Raw genomic sequence first — 23,248 nt, forward strand, 5'->3', positions numbered from 1 at the left:
AAATATTGGTACATAAACTAATCTTCAGTTATTTTCATTGTCATCTTTTTGTGCATTACCATCATGAGCACTGCAAGGACAGATGACTAAGTGTCCCAGGAAGTGATGTTTCTTGATACATTAGGATTCAATACCTCTAGTTCATTTATTTGCTTCTTCAAGTTCTCCCAGGAGAATTTGTGAGTCATAGTCATTTAGCTACAATTTCCATAAATTTTTTGGACTTTTCATAATAATATTATTTAATTGATATGATTAAGTTTCTTTAGTGGTATGTTGATGTAGCATTTTAAAAATAAGAATCTCATATTTAAATTACCAATATTCAGTACTTTATTACAATAGAATATATTGTAATATTTATAAATGGCCTAAAAATTATGATTCTTAGCATCCCCTATCCTTTTTCTGGCCATACCACTAAAGAGCTGCAGAATCAGAAGGGTCCAAGACAGAGCTATTTTGTATTTTCCTTTGTTTCATGAATTGCCTTGGACAAAGAATTCGTCACCATGTGGACAGCCTCCTGGTAATGAGTCTTTATATACTTATCTATGCTGGTCCTCAAACAGAAGACATAGTCTGTCACTGGAACTGTACTCAAAGCTTTTTTCCAGCATGAAAGACCTTGCCAAGGCTGATGTCCTTCTTTCATAGCCTTCAGGAATCCATCGTTAATATCCATGTCCCAGTGAAATCTCAGAGTGAAACAAGTCAGAAAAATAATGCAGATAATATACAGTCTTGTTAGCAATAAAGATGTTATATTTCAGTATACCAGAAATGAAGGAAAAGACAATCACTGAATCACAATTTTGTGAATGAGTTATTTTAAATGAAGGATGAAACAATATATTGTAAATGAAAACACTGCATATAAAATTGCTGAGTAGTTGAATTTATATCATATTACAACACTATAAAAATGAAAACTCAACCTGACTACATATATAATGTAAAAAACACAGCTCAATTTTTCTTCCCTCTTTTTCTGTGAACAGGATCTGGAAAATGATGTTATGTTGGGGGTTCTTTAAACTTGACTCTAAGATGATTGGAGAATAAAGGAGGCAGGGAGAGGAAAGGAACTAGATAATAAAATTCTATTAACGCAAAAAGAAAGGATAAGAAAATAGAACATCATGGCCCCAGTGGATGACAGTCCTAGCTATAATATATAATAAAACTTGACAAGTAGATAATTGAGTTACAAAACAAAATGTTACGTAAAGTCTGAGGAAGAAGGTTATAATTGTCCCATGGTGGTGGGGGGAAAAGGGGGAGAGACAGGGAAGAAGAAAGAAGGAGTAGAAAAGTTTTCTTAGAAGAGACAGCCCTTGAGCTGGACTTTAAGAGAGGGATAGGAATCTAAAAGGCAAGAAGGAAGAAAAAGGTCTTTTTAAACCTGGGGACAGTGGGCAGAAGGAAGAGAGGTGGAAAAGTATAGGTAATGTTTAGAGGATACAGAGTAACCTAGGTTTGCTGAAGTTCAGAGGCAAGGTGATACCAATTTGTAGAATGTCTTGAATATCATGTTGAGAGGTTTGAACTTTATTTAGGGTATATATGCTAGAGCAGAGTCCATATGTACAGGCAAATCTATTTGTATGTAAAACCAAGCAAACTTATTCCTTTCCTCTCTCCTTCCTTTTATAGGGAGAATTAGACAAATTAAAGATAGTCTCAGAAGATCTGAATATTTCTAGATGTTTGTATGATGATGTGTAAAAATTATATTTTAAAAATAAATGCTTTTTGAAAAGATCATTACTTGTTATTCTTATGATATTCTAATGAACATTTATTTTGATTATCCAGGTTATCCTTTCCCTACTGCTCCTCCTGTGGACCCATTTGCCAAAATCAAAGTGGATGACTGTGGAAAGACTAAGGGGTGCTTTAGGTTTGTAATACAAAAAAAATTTTGAGATTGTAAAATATATTTTTCAAAATTTTGTTTCAATTGATGAAGAGATTACCCTGAGCATAGCAGAAGGTAGAGTAGGAAGAAATGAGCTAAACTGCAAAGAAAGAGACAAATCATGGAAGATCTTAAATATAAGCAGTTTATAATTTGATGCTGGAGGTCAGAAGTAGCAAACAAGCTACTTTGCAGCCTGTAATCCTCAAAGAAAAGTGTCTGAGGCCAGATTTAAATTCAATTCTTCCTGATTCACTCTGGACCTCTTTCTCTATCCACTATATCACCTAAGTATTTCTAGATAGAAAGAGCCAAAATTGTAAACAATGAAGAAGAAATCAAAAAAGATGTTATTAGAAGCAAAACACACCCAATTCCACTTTCATATGACAGTTGTGAGGATAAAATGAGATAATATTTGTAAAGTGCTTTGGAAATTTTAAAGCACTATATACATATTGATATATTTTTGCTTACCACAAGAGGGAGACATTTCCACTTGGATGCTCTATTTGGCTCCACAGAGAACCGAAGTTCCATCAAAATGGTGTATAAACTTGTAGATGATCAAAAATTGTTTGAGTCTAATAGAATTGAATCATAGTCTCAATTTACTCAGTTAGCTTGACACAAATCCAAGATATTAAACAGTTCCTTTCAAGCATTTTCTTTTTCCTCCAGTCTTTTTTATCCCAAGCTCTTGATCCAGGTGGGAAGACTTCTGACTCGTTCATCTTATTTCTACTCTTTAGAACTAGTTCACTCTGATTCTATCTCCAAGGCCTGTCTAAGACCCAAAGCTCAAAAATTTGGAGATTTAGGCTCATTTTATTTTTCTAAAATAAAAAATAAATATTATTTTTATCATTATTAACAATTATTATTAAAAAATAAAATAAAAATAAAAGCAATTTATCCCTTACCCCACTTGGCAGCTGTACTCAAAAATCCACATTTTTTCCCTCTGGCTCATCTCTGTAGCCATAATAGTACTATGTCTAGTATGACAGGGACTTTGGTATCAGCAACAGAAGAAGAGTCATGGTCTCAACAATCTGGAATCAGCAATATAGAGAATGTAGTTGTGAGAGGTCAGAACAGCAAGTAGGTCCATAATCCAAACAGGTAAATCAAGAACTAAGGAAAATATAGATATTATAGCTGGCTAATTGGCAAGAGAGCAGAAATCCAGAGAAACAGGAAAAAAAACCTACTCCCCAAAGTCCAAATTTTTGAATGGAGCTAGAGAAGAAATTGTATATTGTTAACCATTCTAGAAATTCAAATTAATTCAAACAAAGCAAAGGAGGGGGTAATTTAGGAATTTTTGGTGTAGGACACTATGTACTACAAGAAATAATAAGTGGATTGCAAATTACCTTAAACTGCTTTTTCCCCTCTTTTTTAATCTTTATTTTAAAGGATGGTTCTCACTTGATAGAAGAGTGGGGAGGTATTTATATGGGAATTAATGTGATGTGAAAATGAAAGGCAACAATAAAATAAAATTTTAATATTTTGCCTAGCCACAAAATCACATAAGTATTACAATCTGCATTTGGTGAAAGAATACATATAGATAAAAGTATAGATTTTTAAAATACTAAAGGCAGTAAATGCCCCAACCACAGATGGGCAGGTAAAGGGGAATGTTTATGTTCAAGATTTTAGAAGATATAAGACCTATTTTCCTATGTCTTCTAGGTATGGGAAACCAGGATGTACTGCAGAAACTTGTGATTATTTCCTTAGTTACCGCATGATAGGAGCTGATGTAGAATTTGAGTTAAGTGCTGACACTGATGGCTGGGTGGCGGTTGGATTTTCCTCAGACAAGAAAATGGTAAGTTGGAAACCAGAGATGGAAACTTGATGCATTATATTATTGATAGCTCTGTAATTTGAAATTATGACTGTGTGGCCCAGACTTCATTTCCCACTAGTAAATGTGCAGTTTGTCACTTGTTGCTGTTCATTTGTTGAGGTTCCCCACCTCTTCAAATTGAGCTTTTTAGAATTTTCTTAGCAGGGCAATACCTAAATAAAACCAACTTGAGTATTTTAAGATTTTTCTATCAATAAGCAATTACATTTTTTAAACAGGATCTTTCAATTTTTTTTCTTTTCAATGGGATCCATTTGCTGAAATGCCCTGTCTCAATATACTGCTGTCCTGAGTCTTCTCATTGGACATTTGGAAATGTCTTTTGAGCTTTCTTCCAGATTACATTCTTGTCACCTGAGCAGATTTTTCAATAGCCCTTGTTTGACAAGGTCACATCTTAAACCCTGACACCTTATTGCTCTTACTGCCTCTTTTTATATTGTGTTTATCCCAGTAAAGCAAGCTGGGAGCTGAGAGCTTTCAATTGCTGACTTAAGGAGTGAGACATGTTGAGAAGAGTCAGCTTTTTGCTCCTTTACATCCTCATAGTTTAGCAAATGATATGACACATAATAAAGTGCTTAATAAATTATTAATAATAGAAAGGACTCTGTGTGTGAGAGACAGAGACAGAGAGAGAGAAAGAAAGAGAGGGAGACACAGAGAGAGAGGGAGGGAGGGAGGGAGGGAGATAGACAGAGCCAGAGCCAGAGCCAGAGAGAAATGACTAAGGAGCTTCATTTTATCAGTAATTACAATAATTCATATTTATATCACATCTAATATTTATAAAGCATTTTATTTTATATACATTTTCTCATTTGATCGTCCCTTGGTATGTGAGAAGCTCAATAAATATTTTTTCATTCAATTATTCATGTGCTAGTACATTTTTTTAGTTCTTTTTGGTTACTTGATATTATTGGATCGCTTTTGTGTAAAAGAAAAGGATTTAGACACAGAGCCATGAATGTCAGTTTTCTTGTCCATAAAGAATGCTTTGATTAGCTAGCCTATGAGGTCTCTTCTAACTCTAATTATGATCCTCTAATATAATGATCACATAAACTATAAATATCCCTTCAGCTCCTATTGAGTTGTTTGTCTATGGTATTTTAAAGGATAATTAACATTATCAACCTTGAACCAAAAACCAAGGGGAAAAAATATGACAAAAGGATTGCCTCAATTCTATATTTTCTTCTTACCCAGGATTAGGTGTGAATGGGCAGTTATGTTTTTAGTCGAAATTTCTTTGGGAAAGACCTTTCAAAAGATATATCTTTGACTTTTTTCTTAAACTATTTTGGTTTTAGGGTGGTGATGATGTCATGGCCTGTGTTCATGATGATAATGGCCGAGTCCGTATACAACATTTTTACAATGTTGGCCAGTGGGCCAAAGAGATCCAGAGAAACCCTGCCAGAGATGAAGAAGGAATCTTTGAAAATAATCGTGTGACCTGCCGATTTAAGCGCCCCGTGAATGTTCCCAGAGATGAAACAATAGTGGATCTTCATTTGAGCTGGTATTACTTATTTGCTTGGGGACCAGCAATTCAAGGTAAGTAGATAATTATTAATGAAATTCAACACCATAAGTGATTATTTTAAAAAAAATACTCAAGCCATTACCAAGCTCCTACTATGTGTTCAGGAATAGAGGTTAATAAAGAAATATAAACATGGACCCTGATCCAGCTTCCCAGAGCCATTGTTCCTTTAAGGCAAGGAGTTGGGTAGGGCTACATACCTTGATAAAAGGAATTTGTTAACCATTTAACCAGGTGATCTTGACTGTAATCTATCCTGAAAGATCCTGCCTTTTTTCATGGGGATCAAAGCCACTTTTGGTTCCCAATTCCCCCTTTTGTTTTATTTGTCCAAGCTCATCACCTCTTCTTGGCACCATACTATGGACTCAGAATTTTGGCATTTGACTATGGTTACCTTGACTCTGACACCTCAGTTCTCCACTCTTTACTTAGCCAGATCCTTCTCTATTGATGATTGCTAGTAAATTTGGCTTCCCCACCCTTTTAATATTCCACATCTGGGCATCTTAACATCCTAACAATGATTCTAACAAGTCTGTAGCTAACTAAAATACTAAATATAACTAAATGTAACTATAATAACTAAATATAAAAATAACTAAATCCCCATTTTTTTCATGTGAACTTCAGTCTAGCTACATTTCCTCCATCTTATACTTGGGCAACTGATTTTCCAAACTTTAATTCAGAACTTGACATTTATCTGTGTTATAATTCACTGTTTGATGCAACCTTCATGCATCTCTTGCCTACCACATGAGCATCAGGTTTCTTTATTACAGAGACTGTGGATATGCTTTGCAGGGATCAGCCAGGACCAGCTGCCATGATAAATAAAGGCATTATAGGCATAAGGAACACTTGTAAGTAGGGTGTCTAAACACCTTAGGACAGGTAGAAACTGGAAACAGTAGGCCAACTAGAAGGCAGTTGTCATGGTATGTTAGCGTTTCTGGTTCATCAACCCTAGGGCATCCAAAAGAAAGAAAGTATGGCAAAAGATAATCCAGCACATGGAACCCTTAATATCCAATTCCAGTATAGTGAGATCTCCTATTTATAGCCCACCAATGTAAAGAGCAAATTTATATGAGAAGGAGAGACTGCCATAGAGTCCATTGTTGAGAATTTCTATCTTTTAAAATTGTCTTTGGGAGAAAGTTGTTAATATTCTTCTTAAAAGTGATCAATTGTTATCAATTTTGAGTAAATTCTATGCCAAATATAAGGATACAAGCCACATAGAAACTTTGTTTTTTTCTAAAAATGATTCCCTTCGTATACTTTTATGCATTTATACACTTATAGGTCCAAAACTAAACTTCACTTTGGGAATTGCCTGAAGAATATAATGATGGGAGTATAGATAGTACAAAACATTAAGATGAAAACAGAAAATAAGTCACTTTTAGCAGAGTCAATAAAATTATCTAATTTTATTTTTACCTTTTTTTTAACCTTTGAGCTCTGGCTGTCCAGCTTTTTGTGTTCTGAGGATCCATGTATGATGCCAAATTTAAATGATGAAGCATTTAAATTACTAAAACTGGTTGAATTTAAAGTCCAGCCACACAAAGTAATGAGTAGTCTATCCTGATGACTAAATCACTAAGAGGCAGTAGAGTTTGTCCCATAGAAGATGTCTGGATGGAGAAAAAGTATTAAAGAGTAATGAGACACCAGCCTGTTTCATTTTTTTAAGTCATATCCAGGAGATGTTTCATGTAATTTCTGTGATGACTCCATTTCTTTATTAAGCAGTCATGGATGTGAGTTTCACCCAAGCTGCTGATGCTCATTTACTTGGCGATGAAGATTTTAAGGTTCCTTGGCTGTCCAGGTATTTTGTTTTAAACCTTTGTTTTTTTCCAATCCTTTTCTTTTAAAGGATCTATAACTCGGCATGACATAGATTCACCACCTACATCAGAGCGTGTTGTCAGTATTTACAAGTATGAAGACATTTTTATGCCATCAGCTGCCTATCAAACCTTCTCTTCTCCATTCTGCTTGCTTCTCATTGTTGCACTGACCTTTTACTTATTGATGGGAACCCCATAATTGCAGCAGCAAAGTCGAAAGAACATCTTGTGGAATAATTGAAAATTCTTCATTGTGATGTGTTTTCAGTAGATAATTGTTTCCTTTTAAGAAAATCATTTTTAGCAACTAAACTTGTCAGAAGAAAGTTATCTAGCTTATCTTATGGGTAGATGAGATTTGTGGTAATAATAATACCTTTATATAGCATTTCTTTCCCATCAAAGAACTTTCATATACATTATCTCATTTGTTCCTCATTACAACCCTGAGAGATAGCTGTAGACAAGGATTTTATCACCATTTTACAAATGAGGAAACAGACCCAGAGAAATTGAGCAAGTTACCGATAGATACAGAGCTAGTTCATGAAAGACCCAAGATTTTAATCAAGATCTTTGAACTACTCTTTATTTTATTGTTTCCACAAAAGTTGCTTAAGAACCATCAGAGAATATACAATAAGTTACTGTTAAGTCACAAGACCATTAGACCAAGGTTGATCTTTTTTACAAAAAGACTTCCAAAGTCAGTAAAGAACAAGTGCTTTCTGAATTATGATATTGATAATGAAGAAAAGGGATATTATAATGTGCTCTTATAGGTTCAAAGCTATTTCTGAAAATAGGCCACTCTCCTAAAAATGTGTCTTTGAAAAGGAAAAAAAGTACATAAATACAAATTGAAACTTTTTTTTACAAAAATACCATACTGAAAACTATTCTGCAAATTTTTCACATTTCTTTTTATTCTAAATACAATTTTTGTCATTTTAATTGTCCCTTTCTTATTAAGAGATCACAATATTCGGGGTGAAAGTGTGACTAATATTAAAATCAAAATAGGTATTATCTCATTTACAGTTCCCCTTCTCAGTGGCAAAAAGCATAATGTTTTGTGTTCAGCCTTTGATGAGACAATAGAAAAATGAAATTACATTATGGTTTAAAAATAGTAATTTTTTAAGCTTGAAGTTTGGAGGATAGAATTACTTTAAGAAACAAGGATATTCATTTGTAATCATCTTTAAATTGACAAAAAGTACTAATCTTTATGTCTGAATGATCCTATTGCCAAAATCAGAACTCATTTTAAAGGTGCCTACTAGATTGAAGTAACTTAAATATGCATTGTAGGAAGCAAATGATCTTACTAGTGTTTCAAGATCCATTCAAGAGTAATTCACAATTATATCATGAAAACCCTGATATATGAGGAAAGATGTTTACTTTAGATGAATAATCTTCTATTTCATCAAAAAGTAGAAAATTGATGGTGAAAGGAATCTACCAAAAACTTGGTTCCATTAATTGCTTTGAAAATATATATTTGTGTTCCTGAAAGCCAATATAATAATAACAATAATTTTTGACTTTATTTCACAAATGATTTTGTGAGCATGGAACTTCCCTTCTAGGAACTCCACTTATTGATATGCATCTATGACTTTGAGATCAACCCTTTGGAGATGCCCAAGTCACATAGAGTTTAAATTACATTAAATTACAAAATTCATAGTATCAGAAAAACGTTTGAAATTAGGTCTTGCTGAATCCTAACCTGTTATTATAACAGCACTGTCTTCAAATATGAATACAAACAGATATATTCATATCCCTATGTACTTCCTGTAATCTGACCTCAGCTAATACCTATTTAAAGGAAATATCTTGGTATTGGTAATTTTCATTGTAGTAGTCACTTCATGTTCATGAAGATACAGTTTGCTATATTGACAATTTGGAATTTATAACATTGTTGATATCTTGCTTCGATGATGTCTTTACAATTTTTCTGATAACTAAATTCCTTTAAACTGACTCCAAGAAGAACATCTATTATTGCTCAAATTCTAAGTTATAATTTATAACATGAGACTATAATATATTTGCCCTCCTATACCCTTTACAAAAAAAAGCAAAATGTTTATAGGAAGATTTTTTTCTATTTTCTTTTATGGATAGACTAATACTTGTAATGTTGAATTGTATAAATGTTATTGCTAACCTGTCTGAAGTAGGGAAGAACAATCAGCAAATTCCTGAACTTTCCTTCCACTTACATTTCAAAGCAATAAGCTAATTGTTTCATTGACAAGTTCTACTTTACCACAGGTCACTTGTACATAGAGTTAGGATATCACAAGTATGTTTTCATTTGATACCTATAAGCCCATCTCAGCCAAAGTTTCATATTCCAACATTTCTAATTAATCTATAAAGTCATTATTTAAATAACCCAATAGTTAGTTCTTTATCTTAAAACCAACATAAAGACCATTTATGAGTTTACCAAATGATCTTTCCTACTTTGGACATTAGCTGGCATTTGAATTGTTGAATGACATAAATTTGCAACATAAAAATGTAAAGTGAAAATGGTTGAATAACCTCCTAAATCAGAAAATTCAGTGAAATAACTGTCTACATTTCAACCCTATTAAATAATCAATGCTTACTAAATTAAAAGAACTAATTCCTAACAAATGTAAAAATTACACAATAAGTCTACACATATTTAATAAAACCTTAATAAATTAAAGTCCCACTAACTAGAATCCTCAATTAATAGGATTTTGGTTTTGGTTTTTTCCCATCTAGCAATTCAGTTTAAAGAAACCTTGAAAATGAAAGAAAATGAATTCATATAAGTAACTTCAAATCAACTTCCAGATTGTTTCCCAAGATTAACTTTGATTCAAGCCATTCCCCTATTACATTTAAAACTATTAAACCTATTAAAATTAAGTACTATTCCCTTGAGGTCTATCAAAATTTTTGATCATTAAAGAAAGACTAAGTCATAATCAGTATATTCTACTTACATAAGGCAAGGAAGGAGATTAATGGATCTTGGAAAGATTTTCTACAAGTATTGAAACAAATGAGTTGATTATAAAATCCAATTATCAGAACATCTGTTCTCAAAGCCTTCTGGTTAAAGAGGGTTTTCCTTGTTTTTATCCAGACTTATGACTTTATTGACAGAGGGAACTACCAGGGAGGAAATTCCCCCTACCATTCATATGGGCAATTGCTTTACAACTTTGAGTTCTTAATGAGAGAAGTTATTTGCCCAGGGACATACAGCCAGTATATATTAATCATGTACAAGACTCAAATCAAGATATTCCTGACTTTGAGACTATTTCAGAGTAATTAAAGCATCTCTAGGATAAAGACCAAACTTGAATTAATAGTTATAAATAGAGAATGAAGATTACCAATTTATTCATTAACATTTTATTTTGAAGGACAATTGCTCTATGCTTTCAAATCAATTTGTCTCACCACTATGAAAAAGAGTGTATGATTTTACCTACAGTGTTATCCCTCTCTCCCTTTTGAGCTAAACAGTTATATCCAAAAAAGGCCAATCATCCCTAAAATTCTATCAAACTAAAAATCACTATCTTCTCCAACAAGTGGATCTTCTGACTTACAGCAAAAAATGAGTCCCCTCTCTCTTTCTCTCTTTGTCTAAGGCACCATTTGAACACTGCAAGATTATAAAATTCACACTTTTTCTCTCTTTGATTCCCCATCCTACCTTCCAGCTTGTGCTGAAGGGAAACAGTTTATCCTTTCTTGGAGGTTGTGATCTTCCCTCTTATTTTTTTCTGTGCATATAATTACCAATGCAAGTAGTTCACATTATGAGCAATTAGAAGAAGCAATGCTTCCTGAAGCTTCAATGGATAAGAAACAAAATTGATTTTTCTCCCCTTGATGATGTTTTTCCCCTTCCCCTTAGGCGGGAAGATATAAAACCACAGGAATTCTTTGGGGCTCTGCTAAACATAAGGCAGCTAGTAGCAGAAAATAGGAAAACAAAAGTATTAGGGACCAGGTATGTTCATCTCACTAGCCCCTCTATAATCTTCTGAGTTTATCTCTATTCTACGTTCATCCTTCACTCAGCACCATCACTCTGCCCTACAACTGAACAATCCAGAATAAATTCCTAGAAAAGTGTTCTAGAAGAAATAATCCCATTAGTTCTGTGTGGTATTTCTCCTCTCTGACTACTTTGTTGTCTTTTCCTTCCCTGAAGCCCAGCAAAGAGCAAAAGAAAGACTGTAAAAACTTCAGTTTGCATGACTTGATGGGAAAAGAAAAAAAAAATCTGTGAGCATGGCAAATTTAGATTGCATTCTTCCCTAGGGCCAGAAATTGTGTAGCCTCTTTGAAAATCACTTGAAGTACACTTGATCTCTGAAAATATATGTCATAAGCATCAGAATAAATATCAACATTTAAAATAACAAGGATAATTATCCCAGAATTCTGGATAATCATCAAATGGTACTATTACCTTAAGTTTACAACAGCTTCATATACTTTAGGCATAGGACAATGCAAAGCAGTTTCAGTGACTCAATCTCTAAGTTGTATTCAGGACATAATACATGAACATATCCTTGTAGAATATGCATATTTATAGTATATAAACAAATATGCATAAGTAGAAAAAAATCTAGAAATAACAATGTAAATAGACCTGTATAAAAATAAAAAATGCATGACAATTAGTATATATGCAAATAAGCAGCAAAATAATGCCTAGTAGATTTGCTATGCTACTTGTATAATATTAACACATAGATAAACAATATAATAAAACAGAAACATTATTCAGAATATACAGTGATTAACATGTTATGTATAAGTAAACATAAGTAGTTAAAAACAAGTCACTCATTGCATGAGCAAACATTAAATATTCTTGTCTGGCTAAATGTATAATCATTTCTCCAGTTTCATAAATAATATCAAAGGTTAGTTTGCTCACAGACCTAGATATCTTGTATTCTCCTGTTCTTTCTGGTCCTATATATAAGCTGATTAGATAATTATCATCATTGCCACAGATCTGTAAGTCTGTATTCCTATTCCTGAACGTTTTGAGAGTCGAGTCTGGCTATCAACATTTCTAGGCTCTATGGATTATCTCTAGACTCTAGAAGTTTCTATAAATAAAGTTCCAGGGAGGAAAGGTCTGTCTCTAGGTTGAATCTTTTCCCCACGTTTTCAGTAAGGCAAAGTTGTTGAGTTACAATATATAGTATCTCCTCTGGAAGCATCATTTCATTCTAATCCAATTCAGACCATTTTAATATAATTGATAAACAGTTTTTTTCTTACTAAGAGTCCACTGAGGTAAGCATCTATCCTTTTGTCCTTCTCTTCATCAATGAATCCAACTAAATCTGTTACAAATGAATGGTAATTGTAATAAATTGTTTCTATCATGCCCCAGCCACTCTCTAGAGCAATTCTCTAAACAGTTAAGTTGTCCAGCATTTCAATAATTTAGTATGTAGAAACTTGTGTGCCCCTTGAAGGTCAGGGTTTCTCAGAAAAACTTTTGATAACAAATTTGGTCATCATATTGTCATTTGTTTCCATCAGCTTTTCCAAACTAAAGTCATTCCTAGTTTATAGGCTTTCCTTCTTCCTCTCAGCTGATAACTGTGTTTATTATGAGTGTATGAATTTTCTCCTTCTTCTGAGACTCCAATGCATAAATCAGTATATGGATGTGACTCCTGCCCAAATATAAGCAAGTATGGTTTAAAAATGTAGCCTAATACTTTCTGTGGAATGTATGCATGTACTATAAATACTATATGTTGACTATTCTATTTTGTATTCTGTTTCAATGCTCTAACAGGTTCAATAGAGTATTTGAAATAGTTTATATTCTTCAAATATGAGGCAAAAGTGGGTAGCTCTTGTATATAATAAACTCATCTCACATTTCTTAGTAGCATCTGCTCACATCTTAAACAGTAAAATCTGTTTCTTAATCCAGAGTTCTTTCTTGATCTATGCGTCCAAAGCCATTATGGTGATAGACATAGACTGATAGACACTGGATGGCACCATTTGCTTTTTAGTACCATGTACAGTATTAGTAATAGTTCTATATAATATTCCATTACACAGGTCCAACTTCTCCTACTGTTTCAACAATAACACAATATCTAGTGAATAGAACTTAAAGTCCTTTAACCTCACTTCCATGTTTCTTGACTTGAATCCCTTCTTATAACCCATCAGCCATCTGCTTTCACTGACTGTCTTCTAAAGACAATCCAAGCAAAAAAAGTTCAATAAAACAAAGTTTGCATAAGCCACTGACAACAGTGTGGGAAAAGTCCCAAAATCTTAATTACACATTAACTTGACAATGGCTCAGATATCTGGGAATCACATATAATGCTACACTCTTTCCTTAGGTATCACTGTAGTTTGGATGTCTTGTGACCCTTGGAAAAGAGCATCTTTGTCCACATTAGTCTTCCTTAGCTATTAGTAAATGCTGAATTCTTAGTTGGCTAGTGCTGCTACTTATCTATAACAAGAAGAATTTACTTGATACTTGTCAAAATATGTCAATGTATTATTCTTAGTCTACAGTTGGAATTTAGCTCCACACACAGTCTTTGAATTTTTCAGCAACAACCTAGCTCAAACTCAAAAATTCCAATTTATCTATGGTATGGTGAATCTCACTGTCATTAAGTCTTCTACTGGTAAATGTAGTTTGTTCTTCATGACCATTATTTGGGTATAGGACTGCTTCCAAATACTTCAGACTGGCATCTGTGTGGGGGACAAAAGGTTTGCTTGGACCTTCATGGGCCATACTTAATATATATTCATGAGGCAGTTGACCCAAGTCTTTGATAGTTATATTTCCTTTCATAGATTTCCAAATGGCTTCATGGTTTTAAACCAATTTAACCTTTCTAGCTCTTTTCCTTGATCATGTATATATGAGTGAAAATTCATTAGCTTAGCAATAGCAATATAGTTCTTTACAAATTTGCAATAATATACACCAAGTCCCAGAAATGTTGTCAGAATTCAAGATTTCTGTGGTGTGTTCAGTTCAAGAGCACTTCTTTCTTCTCTGAATCAGTGCTCACACCTTATGGAGATACTCTTGACAGAGGCTGTGCAAAACTAGCATTAGTTAGTTAATTGACAGCTACCTTTTGCCATTCCAGAACTTGCATCCATCTTTCTCCGTGTTCTTCCCAAAATCTATGAAGTCATCTATGTACACAAAGACTTTCACGTAATCCATGTCTGTGACTGTTTTCTCCTTCAACTGTTAGAAAGTGATGGGTGCCACTGAGGTATAAAATCCAGCTATAACTGTTGAAAGTAAAACAAAACAAAAATATTATAGTAATGTTTTAAGATAACCAAAAAATTTCAAATTTGTGCAAAATTTAATATCTAAAAAAAGGGAAAAAAGAAAAAATCTTCCAAAAATACACCAAGAAATGCTAAACTAAACTTATGTTAAACTAAAATTATGTTCAAACTGAAAAAAAAATTGCAGAGCGAGAGTCCATCTGCTAATTGCTTTTTCACTAACCTGCTGCTGCCATCTTTTGCAGCAATCATCTGCTGCTGCATCTCTGCTTAGCTGGACTAAAATTCTGTTCAAATTGAAAAACACAAAATTGCAATGAGAGAGTCCCAGTGTGACTTCAGTGATACTCTACACTCCTACTTAAAGAAAAAAATGTTTAACCTCAGTTATAACTTTCATATTTATTAACTACCAAGAACAATGCAAGAGTGAAAATGAAGTCACAGAATTATTCTTTGCCATCCATATGTGAAGGGATATTCCTCCACAAACTCCAATGCGAATGGAAGGAGGAACATTCCCTGGATAATTCATTCTATAAGAGCTGTGTTGTGCATAAAACACCTTTCATGCCCCAGCAATCGACTCTGACGCATAATTCCTCCACTCCAGCTTTGCAGCTGCCTTTCCGTTTTATTTACAAAGCAGCCATTCGCTGCTTCCCTGCCAATCCATAGCCACATGTTGGAGCTAAAGCTCATCTGCTAATGGTTGATGATCCCTGCTGCCATCTGCTGAAGCTCTCATCTGTTACCACTTCTGTGCTGAGCTGCTCTCACCATCTGCTATTGCTTCTCTGCTAAGCTACTGCCACCATCTGCTATTACTTCTCTGCTAAGTTGCTGTTAATATTTTTTACAGCTTCTGGCTCTCTGCTTAGCTTCTATTGCCCTCTACTATTACTGCTCTGCTTAGCTACTGCCACTATCTGCTATTGCTTCTGTGCTAAGCTAGTACCACCATCTGCTAATTGCTTCTCTGCTAAGCTGCTTGTTAATATCTTTTGCAGCTTCTGGTTCTCGGCTTAGCTTCTATTGCCCTCTACTATTACTGCTCTCCTTAGCTACTGCCACTATCTGCTATTGCTTCTCTACTAAGCTGCTACCACCATCTGCTAATTGCTTTTCTGCTAAACTGCTGTTGATATCTTTTGCAGCTTCTGGTTCTCGGCTTAGCTTCTGTTGCCCTCTACTATTACTGCTCTCCTTAGCTACTGCCACTATCTGCTATTGCTTCTGTGCTAAGCTGCTGCCACCATCTGCTAATTGCTTTTCTGCTAAGCTGCTGTTAATATCTTTTGCAGCTTCTGGTTCTCGGCTTAGCTTCTGTTGCCCTCTACTATTACTGTTCTGCTTAGCTACTGCCACCATCTCCTATTGCTTCTCTGCTAAGCTGCTGCAACCATCTGCTATTGCTTTCCTGCTAAGCTACTGATGCCATCTTCTGCAGCTATCTTCTTCTGCTTCTCTGCTTAGCTGCTACCCCTTCTGCGCTTAACTGCCACCTTCATTTGCTATTGCTTCTCCACTAAGCTGCTGCTGCTATCTTCTGCAGCTCTTCTCCGCTTAGTGCTATATTGCTTAGCTTCTGCCATCTGCCGCTGCTTCTCTGCTTAGCTGCTTCTTCTGCCATCTGCTGCTGCTTCTCTGCTTAGCTGCTTCTGCCGCCATCTGCTGCTGCTTCTCTGCTTAGCTTCTTCTGTCATCCTCTGCTTCTGCTTCTCTGCTTAGCTGCTGCCATCCTCTGCTTCTGCTTCTCCGCTTAGCTGCTTCTGCCATTTGCTGCTACTTCTCTGCTTAGCTGCTTCTGCTGTCATCTACTATTGCTTCTCTGCTTAGCTTCTGCCGCCATCTGCTGCTGCTTCTCTGCTTAGCTTCTGCCGCCATCTGCTGCTGCTTCTCTGCTTAGCTGCTACTGTCATCTGCTATTGCTTCTCTGCTTAGCTGCCGCTGCCACCTCCTGTTGCTTCGCTGCTTAGCTTCTGCCATCATCTGCTACTGCCTCTCTGCTTACTGCTACTGCTTTCTACTACTGCTTTTCTGCTTAGCTAATATCACCATCTGCTGGTGTTCTTCCGCTTAGCTGCCCCAATCATCTGCTATTACTTCTTCATTAAGCTACTATTGCCAACTGCTCTCGTATCTGCACTAAGATGCTGATGCATCTTAGTAGCTTTATCTACTACTGTCTCCTTAGTTATTGCTTCTCCGCTTAGCGGATGCCACTTCTCTGCCAAATTGCTGCTGACATCTTCTTAAGCTATCGACTCCTAGTACTTAGCTGCTGCTACCATCTATTGCTCATTCTCTGCCAAAGTACTATAGCCCTGTGCTGTAGTATCGTCCACTGCTGCTCCTCTACTAAGGGGCTGTTGCCATCTACTGGAGCTGTAAATTGCTCTGCCGAGCTGCTACTGCCACCTGCTGAAGCTATCATTCACTGCTATTACTCTTCCATCTGCAGCTTCTACTCTGACTCGCTGCTGTCATTTTCTATCTGTCTCTGTGGCTTTTTGTTCCCCTGGAAAGAGTGTTAACAACTTTTTGTGAAATGGCTCCAGGCCAACGTGCCTGGGAGCTAATCAACACATTTTAATAGTCAGCAATACCACACTTGGCTAATACTCAGACAGCTGTCAATATCCTGTTCTTACTTTTCCCCCTTCCCCGAAAACCCTCCCTAGGGAAAGGCTCTCAGCCCTCACTACTAGGCAGGTTATCCTAAACGAATTCCTTTCACTTCTCATTCACTTCTGACATTGATCAGCTGGTCCATTCAGATTATCCACACTGGAAGGGGCTGGGATGGAGCTGGAAACTTGTTTCATATATCTTCCAGTTCAAGTATCCCTGACTCCTTTTACTTAGCATGCTTTATCAGCTTCCTTTCACTTCCACATCCTTCTCTTCCTCCTTTTCTAAGTCACTTCTGCTTCTCTTTCTGCTCAAGCCCTCTTATTCCTCATTCTCCTCCTTCAATCTGCGGGTTCAAGTCCCCATCTTTCTTCTTGAATTCTTCTTCAACTGCAAAGGAGTTCTCCTCCTTTAACTTAAGTACCTTATCAGCCTGCTTCTCTCTTTAGAATCAGCTTCATCCCTCATTCCAGCATTTACCATTAATCTACATCATATCTCCCTCAATATTTGCTCCCAAGAACTCTGATAAGTACTATCAGATTATTGAGGTATGCACAATTTCTCAAGAATCCTTAATGCTTGCTGTATAGCCCCTGCTTTTGTCATTGCTGCTTCCTTACCATCCCTCACCACCATAATGGAAACTCCTTTATTGTAGTTCTTATTTCTCTAGAAACCCCTGCAACAACTATGTATGTATATATGTAAATGTGTGTATTGTGCATGTGTGTGTGTGTGTGTGTGTGTGTGTGTGTGCGCGCGCGCGCGCAAGCGCGTGTGAATCTGTACTCTAAGGATGTTTTCTTGGGAGGAGAAAAGGACTGAATTACCTTGGAACTACTCAGATTCCTTCAGCATAAATTCTTTCTGTGCATTCCTGCTATATTTATTTTGAATTTTTCATGTCTCCTCTCTCAATTTTGACCAATCAACAGTCACTTTTGCCATACCCTTACAAATTGATGCTTTTCTTCTGCTGGACACAGATAAACAAACTTGTTAGTTTTGTTTATTTACTAATAATGCATACATCTCTGAATGACTAAGGAATAAAGAATGTGACTTTCATGGTAAAATCCTTGTATCAGCTACTTCAGGGAATCATAATTCTTTTTTCGGGAGTCACAGAAGTGCTCCCAATCATTGAGATTGGTGGAAGACCTGTAGTTTAGTGGCATGTCACTCTGCATGGAAACTGACAAAAGCCAAGAGTAGATTAATTATGAGAATCTAATAAAATAGCATATGTTCAAACTCTTTCCAAACTCTTAAGCATTATTTAAATGTTAGTTATTATTTCAATGAATCTGTAAGGTCATTTATGGGGTTACTTCCTCTGATTCTGAAGATAACAATTTATCCATGTCTTCCCATGGATCTTTTGTCCACATCCTTCCATTCCTCCTCCACAAGCTGAAATAGAGAAAGGAAACATAAAAGATGAACAATAATTAGTATTTAATGGTGCTTTATTTTTTAATAAAGCACTTTCATCCCAACAACCCTGTGAAGTACTTAGTAGATGTCTCATCATCCTTGTTTAACAAATGAAGAAAATGAAACTCAGAAAGGTTAAGTTTTTGCCTGTTGTCACACTGCTAGTAAGTAAAAGAGTTAGGACACACTGTTCTTCCAACTACATACAGTGTCTAGCAAGAGGGGGAAAAATATAATTACCATAACAGGAAAAACATGAACACTGAGTTTTTCAAAGCTCTGTTGTAAAAGAAAAGATTTTAGAATAGTTGTTCATTTCTACTACTTTCTTCCTCTACTCATCTCCCACCTCAAAATGTCTCATGGTCATCTCTTCAATATCCTATGAGGGATTTTGCTTAATGAGAAGAATCATAAGAGTGAATCTTATTTGAGCAAATGATTTAAATTACAAACGTTACAATCCCATTCTATGTAATTTTATATAAGTAATTTTATACTTTTGAATTTGAATGGAATCTCATTTGGTTTATGGAGGACCTTGTTGTACACAAAACCCTAAATTATAGGAACCTAGAATTTTGACATTTATTAGTAACATTATCCTTGGAATCTATGGCCCTAATTGTCATGACCTAATAAATTAGTAGCTTGAACCATCAGTTACTCTGCTTTATAGTTCCTTCTAATTCTTCACTCTTAGTACCATAGTAAATTGTAGGTAAATATACAACAATTTTTAATACTTTTTTTCAGGGTAATGAGGCCATTGCTTTGTAAATTGCAGAATGTTACTGAAATGTGAATTGATATTGTTGTGATAAAACACAATTTTAGTGTAGACAATATTACAGAAGGAAACTAATTCTAGAGAGAAAGTTATATAAATGTTTCATAACTTTATGGAAGACTTTGAAATTCAAAATTGATCCATATTAAGACTGGTTCCCACACCCTACTTTTCTAGTAAGTACTAGTAGTTTTTACTAGTTAGGTCCTCCCCTCACTAGCGATACCCAGTGGATATCTGACTGAAAACTATTTCTCCCCTACTCTCACTTCTGGGTGATGGGTAGAACGAATAACTATATAAATACAACTGGCTGGAACACCACATTTCCAGTTGAAATCAAATGATTGCCTACTGATCCAGAGATTTATTACTTGTTCTAATAATATGTTTTTTTTTTTAAACTTCTAACATGGCAGAGAAAAGAAGCCATGTGGAATTGGGACTCATACCCTAAAGCCAGAAAATCCTAACCTTTTTGTGTCAAAAACCCCTTTTTGGTAAAAGGTAAAGTCTTTTCCACCCTTTCTCAAAATGATGTTTTAAAATGTATAAAATAAAATATCTAGGATATACAAAAAAAAATTGAAACCATTGTCAAACTATTAAAAACAAAAATCCTATTTATGGTCCTACTGTTAAGAACCTTTACCCTAGAATATTATCTTCATGAGCTAATTTAATTATTTCTCAACTAAAAAGTCATTTTGAACAAGGGGTCTTTGGGAAGAAGAGGGAACATTAAATGCTCACAATAAGTGAACATTAAGTGAAGATTATCTAGAAAGTAAGCCAGAAAAATGAAAAGGCTCCAAAGTGTTGTCAGTCTTCTAGAAATCATTATCCTTTGGCTACTGCTGCATTCTCCACAACTCTTTTCTACTTTCCTTATTCATCCTCTCTAGACCTCTTCAAACATTTTTTAGTTAATATTGCAATAGAAAAACTTAGCCTTCCACTTCTAATCTCATAGTAGCTTTGTATTATTCTGAGCTGACAAAAACTACAATTCTCAACATGTTTAACAACTTAGTCCCTATGCTAAGACACCCCAGTTCAAACTTTGCCCAAATGATTTAAACTGACTTGCTCAAGCCCAGCATTTATTTGGTGTAATATGGAGCTTTATTCCAATTCTAACTTGTAGACAGTTCTTTATTTGGGGATAAATATTGATGTACATTTCTAGGAAAATTGGCTTTAATAAAATAAAAGGATCATTTGTTCAAATGGATGTCTTAATCACTACAAAATGTAGATTTATTCATAAATAAATAAGGAGGCTGAGAAAGGAGTGTTACAACAAATGGGAACTTGCCTGCAACTGTTTGAATTTCCCATTCTACTTGAGTGTAAAAAGCAGTGTCCTCATACTTGACCAGAGCATGCAAACTGGGGACAGTAATCATCATTTTCATCAGCCGATATTTATTGAATACTTTCTCTGGGTAGGGTGCTAAACTAGGGGCTAGAATGACAGCCCTTCTAGCTTTTCATCTAGAAAAGAGTGAATAAAGAACAGAGGACCATAAAATGAGGGAGTCTGCACTTGGACTAGGAGTTCTGGGGTTATGTCCTAGTTCCAACAGTTACTAACAGTGTGATTTTAGGCAAATCTCTCAATCTCCTTGGGCTGCCATCTCCTTATCTGCAAAAAGTGGGATTAATAACATTTCTACTACCATTACTTCACAGGATGGTTGTAGAGGAAGTGTTGGAAATGTCTCCTTAGAAGTGTGAATTATCAGTGTTGAGAGGCAGCATGGAGCAATGTAAGAGACTGAATTTGAAGGTCCAAGTGCTGAGTTCAGCTTTGCTGTTCTTCCTCTGCCATTTATAACCTTTATAATTTTGGACCAGAAGATTAGCTTCTCTAGACTTCAGTTCCCTCATCTGTAAAAATGAAGGGGTAGACTAGAAATGATAACTAAGTAACTGCAGATCTAGGAATGTATTGTAAACTTCTTGGTGAAGAAGGCTATTCACATTCATAGAACTCATACGATTGTCTTGGCTCTCAATGGAAAGAAGCAGTGTAAAACCTTGGAAAGAGCTCGAGACATTGGTTACAACTCTCCTACTGATCCTTACTATCCACATGATGCTCAGCAGGTCATTTAATCTCTCTGAGCCACAGTTTCCTCATTTGTCAGATGGGAATTAAAATACTTTTACCTACCTCACAGGGTTGTTGTGAGGGAAGTGCTTTGTAAACTGTGAAGCTGTAGAAACATAAACCATTGTTATTCTGACTATTTCTATTGTATTAGAGTTTTATTATTTTATCACCCACAGTATTATAAGATCTTTACCAGCTTATCTTTATCATGTTTATTATGCTTTTAGTAAATCTAGATTATCTTTAGGATTCTTTTTATTATGCCAGAATGGTTTTAGTATTTTAAGACTGCTTTTTAGTGTTTTAAATCTCGCCATTTTGCTCTTAACACTTTAATATTGCCTTCTTATGTCTTAGTTTTAAAAATGTCCTAAAGACTATTGTCCCTTTAGACTTATGGTCTTTGTTTTACTGTCCTAAAACTGCTCTTCATATCTTAAGATTTCCTACAGCGAGTGACTCTGGATTGTTTTAGGCTGTTGTTTTCATTATTAGATTGCTTTTGCTTTTAGTCTAGACTTTAATCTGTGACTTAGAACTTGAAGTTCTTGTGTTGTTTTCCCTATCAAGCTGTTTTGAGTAATCTACTAAAATGTTATCCTCTCATTCCATCTTATTGCCTTCAGTGTTTTCAAATAAAGAATCATTTCTCAAAACCTATGTATGGATTTTTTTGTGAATTTGTCCTAGCTTTAAAGATCAGTAATAAACTGGGGGTGGAGGGTGGAAAAGGGGAAGGATCTCAAATTCACGTCTGTGGGCTGGAGAGGCATGAAAATTCTGTACTAGTCTATAAAGAAATTATAATGGTACAATTTGGGGTGGGGAGAATGATAATTATAGCTAGCATTTACATAGTGTTTTAAGGTTTACAGAGTCCTTTACAACTCTCAGAAATATTTGGGAGTGCCAAAAAATAAGAATGGGACTTAGTAGATTTGATGGGATAAGTTATTATTATGTGAATGAAGACTAATTCATTGAAGAGAAAATATTATGAAAGCAAAGGGAAGGAAAAAAAGTAGTAAGATCAAATGAGTCCAGGACAGAAGCAGGAAAGGCCCTGAGTCTCTTCCCCTGCCCAGTGGTTTTAATATGAGGGTGCTATTGGTATTTGGTACCACTCTGTGATATGCTTCAAGTAGCTGCCAAAACCCTCCACACAGTCTGTATCTATACTATAGAATAAATTAAAATTAAAGCTAAAATATCATATCCACTCTGTACAGTTTATCTGAATTACATCAGTTGAGCTTGCTCCAAATTCTCATTCATTGAATAGGAATCTACACATTGACAGGTTACAGAATGCCTAATAAGAAAATAATTAATCTAACTAGGCATTTTTCCTCTGACTCCACACAACCCAAAGACAACACTTCCTTTTGCTCTCTTGATTTCTTACAATGCATACATCAACAACGATTATTTCACTAATGCTGAACACCAATGAAGAATATAGTTCTTCTTAGAAATATTAATTTAGTAGAAAATCTTTAAGAAATACTTTTGTATATTTTTTTGTTGCAAGAAAGAATTGAAAACAAACTAGATGCTCCCTGATGAATGACAAATTATGGTTGTTAAATATAATAAAATTATTGTGCAGTAAGAAATTGAAACTATGACAAATACAGAAAATCATGGGAAAATTTGTATGAACTGATCCAAAGTAAAATGACTAGTAACAAGAAA

At 35.1% G+C, this 23,248-nt stretch overlaps 1 protein-coding gene across 1 annotated transcript in view; it reads left to right on the forward strand.

Annotated features, from left to right (window-relative positions):
• Positions 1–22,209, forward strand: part of FRRS1L (ferric chelate reductase 1 like) — a 32,361-nt gene extending 10,152 nt beyond the window's left edge. The window contains exons 2-5 of the mRNA XM_074280059.1: positions 1,819–1,903; positions 3,626–3,764; positions 5,123–5,369; positions 7,250–22,209. Coding sequence (XP_074136160.1) covers positions 1,819–1,903; positions 3,626–3,764; positions 5,123–5,369; positions 7,250–7,422 — 644 coding nt within the window. The 3' untranslated portion in view covers positions 7,423–22,209. The remainder of the gene's footprint in view (positions 1–1,818; positions 1,904–3,625; positions 3,765–5,122; positions 5,370–7,249) is intronic.
• Positions 22,210–23,248: the final 1,039 nt, after the last annotated feature.

This window comes from Sminthopsis crassicaudata, chromosome 1 (genome assembly GCF_048593235.1).
Source record: "Sminthopsis crassicaudata isolate SCR6 chromosome 1, ASM4859323v1, whole genome shotgun sequence".
Classification (NCBI taxonomy): Eukaryota; Metazoa; Chordata; class Mammalia; order Dasyuromorphia; family Dasyuridae; genus Sminthopsis; species Sminthopsis crassicaudata.